Raw genomic sequence first — 4,465 nt, forward strand, 5'->3', positions numbered from 1 at the left:
ATGCACACACACACACACACACACACACACACACACACACACTTTACTAGGAAGCAAGTTAATTTTAAAAAAAATTAAATGCACAGACTTCCAGGCCAAAGAAAAGGTCTCTCTCTACCCTCAGAAAAAAAAGGGCTGTTTAATGTTCTTTGGTTTCCTGGTAACAGCAAAACATACCAAATATTCCAACCATCTCCTATGCAGGAAAATTTCCTAGTTCTCAGATATTCTTTTTTTTAAACACCTTATTTATCATTTTTATTTTTATGTGTATGAGTATATTGCCTGTATTATATTAGTGCACTCTTGTGCCTGCAAAGGTCAGAAGAGGGCTTTGGATTCCCTGAAACTGGAGTTATATGTGGTTGTTAGCCACCATGTGGATGCTAGGATTCAAACTGTGCAAGAGCAGCCAGTGCTCTTAACATCTGAGCCATCTCTCCAGCCCTCAGACATTCTTTTAAAACAATAATTAGTTATATGGAAAGCAAGACCCTCAAGGCATGCTTATGAACACAGGATAAAGCCTTTTAAAAATTAAGAAACTATTTTAGTCCCACATATTTGATTAAAATAAGTACATTAAAAATAGGTGCCATTACGGGCTGGAGAAACAACTCATCTATAAGACCACTGGAGAAGACCTGGGTTCAATTCCCAGCACCCACATGGTGGCTAACAATCACCTGTAACTCCAGGCCCAGGGGATCCAGCACCTTCTTCTGACCTCTGCAGGCAGAAGACCTTGGTTCAATTCCCAGCACCCACATGATGGCTAACAATCACCTGTAACTCCAGTCCCAGGGGATCCAACACCCTCTTCTGATCTCTGTAGGCATTGCACAACATGGGTATGCTTACACACATAGAGGCAACACACTCACACACATAAAATAAAAAATAAAATATTTTTTGGACTTTTTGAGAAAGGGTCTTCCTGTAGCCCCAGCTGGCCTGGAACTCACTATGTAGACCAGGTTAGCCTTGAACTCACAGAGATCCACCTGCCTTGGCCTCCCGAGTGCTGGGATTAAAAATGTGGGCCACCATACTGGCCCAATAAAATATTTCTTAAAAATAGGTGTCAAGGCTGGAGAGATGGTTCAACATTTAAGATCACTGGCCATTCTTGCAGAAGACCCAGGTTCCAATCCCAGCACCCATATGGTGGCTAACAACTGTCTGTAATTCCAATTCCAGGGGATCCAACTCCCCCTTCTCTCCCCCATGGGCACTGCATGACATGCAGGCATAACACTCATACACATAAAATAAAAATAGATTTTTAAAAAAATGGTGTCATACTATCCAGCAGTTAATGAATCCTCAGAAATGTCATAGCATCCCCTGGGGCGTACGTGCACCGCAGGCAGACTTTCTCAACTAACCTGTAATAGCTATAATGATATTATTTCTCTAATTGATGCTCAGATTTGCAGCCTAGAGCTGGTATTGGAGGAAACTGGAAAAATAAGAGCTAACATTAGTTGTATTATTTCAGGCACTGTTGGATAAGAAGAATAAAGTTCTAGAAGCAAAGAAGCCTCTGCATTTCCTTCAAAGAAACCCTATCCCCCAGCCTCGGCTTCCAACTCCAACCTTGGAAATGAGTCCATATGTAAGTTTGAAACTTTTATTTGAAATGCTAAGTTCAAGATTGCAGTCAGCTCATGTTTAGAATAGTTTGGATTGAAAACAGATATAATCTAATGATGTTAGTTTCTCAAGCTCTGATTTAAAACCAATTCCTTCTTTATTTGCATTTATCAAACATCAAACACACAAATAATCTAAGTGAAATCTAAACTCAATCTTTTCAAGAATAAAAACACAAAGAATGGGGGCTGGAGAGATGGCTCAGCAGTTAAGAGCGCTGAGTGCTCTTGCAGAAGACCCGGGTTCACCTCCCAGCACCCACATAGTGGCTAATAACAATCTGTAACTCCAGTTCCAGGGGATCCAGTGCCTCTTCTGACCTCTGTAGGCATTGCATGGCATGGGTACACTTACATACATGGAGGCAATACACTCATACACATAGACAACAAGTAGAAATAATAAAATATTTTTTAAACACAAAGAATGAAAAGCCTCACCATGAAAAATAGTCATCAGAAGGTAATTCTCATGTATGCCAAATGAAAAAAGCTTGGCCTAGCATGGTGTACATGCTTTCAATCCCATCACTGGAGAGGTCAAGGTTAAGGGTTATGAATCAGAGGCCAGCATGTATTACTTAGTGAGACTCTGTGTTAAAAATACCAGAAGAGAAGCGGGGTGGGGGGGAGAAAGAGGAAGTAGAGGAGGAAAAGGAGGAGGAGGAGGAAGAGATACTTCATTCACACAGAAAAATCAGAAGAGTTATTTGCACTACAGAAAGAACAATAAGATTGAGAAAGGATTCCATACAGGACACCTAGAAAGTATGAGTAGATTTAACTCAAAATCAGACTTAGATCGAGGGAGACTGAACGACCAGTTTCTATTTTGTCTTTCCACATGGGGGTGGCTGACAACTGTGAGAATAAAGGAAGCGCAAATGCTAGAGGTATCATCAGAGCAGTTGGTTTCTGGGAGAGGGACTGCTTACAGGGATCCTCCTGACCACTGTTAATCAAACCCAGTTTAGGCAAATTGCCAGAGATGGCAAGGATTTGGAGGATGGAATCAGACTGGATGGACCCACAGGAAACTGCCTTAGATGCCACAGTGCAAAGTTAGGACTTTTTCAGGAGAAGACTAGAACACCGTGGTGGGCGGGGCTGTTCCTCTGGCTCACAGCACAGTGTCTCCCAGTTGATGACTGCTGTGCACCATCAAGGGAGGGGTGTGGTGAATTGGTGAGAGTTGTATTGCTTTCTCTAGTGGGGATCCTGTTTGGGGACTGAATTGCTTCCACTACTGAGCCAGGAGAGGCTCCCTCTCCAGACTGCACTCTTTTGGTCACTCATTGTTTTCCTGGAAATTAATATCACCATTACCCTGTTCTTTGCCTTTACATTAAAAGGCACCTTAATTGGAATTCCAGGCCTACTTTCACTGCTTTTGACACATAATTTCTTTTTATTTATTTATTTATTTTAAATGTTTTATTTATTATTTTATGTGTGTGCATGCATTGCCTGCATGTAGGTAAGTACACCTGTGTCATGCAATCCGACAGAAGAGGCTGTCGGATCCCCAGGAACTGGAGTTACAGACAGTTGTTAGCTGCCATGTGGGTGCTGGGATTCAAACCTGGGTCTTCTGCAAGAACATTCAGTGTTCTTAACCCCTGAGCCATCTCTCCAGCCCTTCTTTTTTTTGCATAAACAATGTTTTTAATATTAATGGGAGGAAAATTTGAGAGTGAATTTATCTTTTTTAAATTTATTTAATAACCAGATAATTAGTAGATGCATTTCATTACAACAGCATTGACATAGTTTGACACATAATTTCATACATATATATATATAATGTATTTTGATTAAATTCACTCCCCATTCCCTCTCCTCCAATACCTCCTCTTCCTCCACCACTGCTATTCCCTCCCCATTTCATGTGTTCATTTTTTTCAACCTATTGGATTCACTGAGTGCTCCCAGTAAGAGCATGGGCGTGGGATCATCTATTGGAGCATGGGTAGCTTCTTAGGAGCTGAAGAAAGGCTCCCTCTCCTAGCAGCCATCAATTGGCAATAACTTTTCAGCTAGGATCAGGGCTTCCTAACCTTACCTCTACCCCATCCATGAAGGGATTCTGGCTCGCTTGGTCTTGGGCAGGTCTTGTACATGCAGTCACAGCCTCTGTAGTTCATGTGTCCAATTGCATTTTCATATCTAGAAAGCACTGTTTCCACATCCATCCACTCCCTGGCTTTTACAATCTTTCTGCCCCTCTTCTGGGATGATCCCTGAGCCTTGGGAAGAGGGAGTGTGACATAGGTCTTCCGTTTAAGGCTGAGCAGTCAGCAGTCTCTTATTCTCTGCAAGTTGACACAGTTAAGTCATTCTGTAGCTCATGAATCTTATCCAATACATTCTGATTTTGCCAGGTTAGCTAAATCATGTGAAAAGCGTCCCACTCGCATTTTCTTCACTGTTCATGATCAAATGGAAATGCTATTGCTAAAAGGATCTTAGTATTCGTGTGGGTTCAAGAAAGATTTTGTTAGAAATGGCTCCATTTGCAGGAGGACAGCATGGCAGTCTTGTAATTTCTTTATTTTTGGCTCTGGTAAAGATGTATTAGTCATAATAAAATTTATGAATGTTAATAATGCAGCAGGTAACATGTAAAACACTGTGTTCAATGAGAGCAGATCCATGTCTTATTTTATTTTTTTAATTATTTATTTAATAACCACATAATTAGAAGAATCATTTCATTACATCAGCACTGACATATTCAATAACAATTTTCTGAGCTAATATGCATCTCTTACAAAATTGGCTATATGTTTTTAGGTTTATGGTTGAGTTAT

The 4,465-nt window shown here is 40.8% G+C and overlaps 1 protein-coding gene across 3 annotated transcripts in view; it reads left to right on the forward strand.

Annotated features, from left to right (window-relative positions):
* The window catches only part of Maats1 (MYCBP associated and testis expressed 1), a 62,734-nt gene that overhangs the window by 33,949 nt on the left and 24,320 nt on the right, over positions 1–4,465 (forward strand). For all 3 annotated transcript variants that reach the window (XM_008842900.3, XM_029568238.1, XM_029568239.1), the window contains one exon: positions 1,502–1,618. In XM_008842900.3, the coding sequence (XP_008841122.1) occupies positions 1,502–1,618 (117 nt within the window). The remainder of the gene's footprint in view (positions 1–1,501; positions 1,619–4,465) is intronic.

This window comes from Nannospalax galili, unplaced genomic scaffold (genome assembly GCF_000622305.1).
Source record: "Nannospalax galili isolate Female #2095 unplaced genomic scaffold, S.galili_v1.0 scaffold18, whole genome shotgun sequence".
Classification (NCBI taxonomy): Eukaryota; Metazoa; Chordata; class Mammalia; order Rodentia; family Spalacidae; genus Nannospalax; species Nannospalax galili.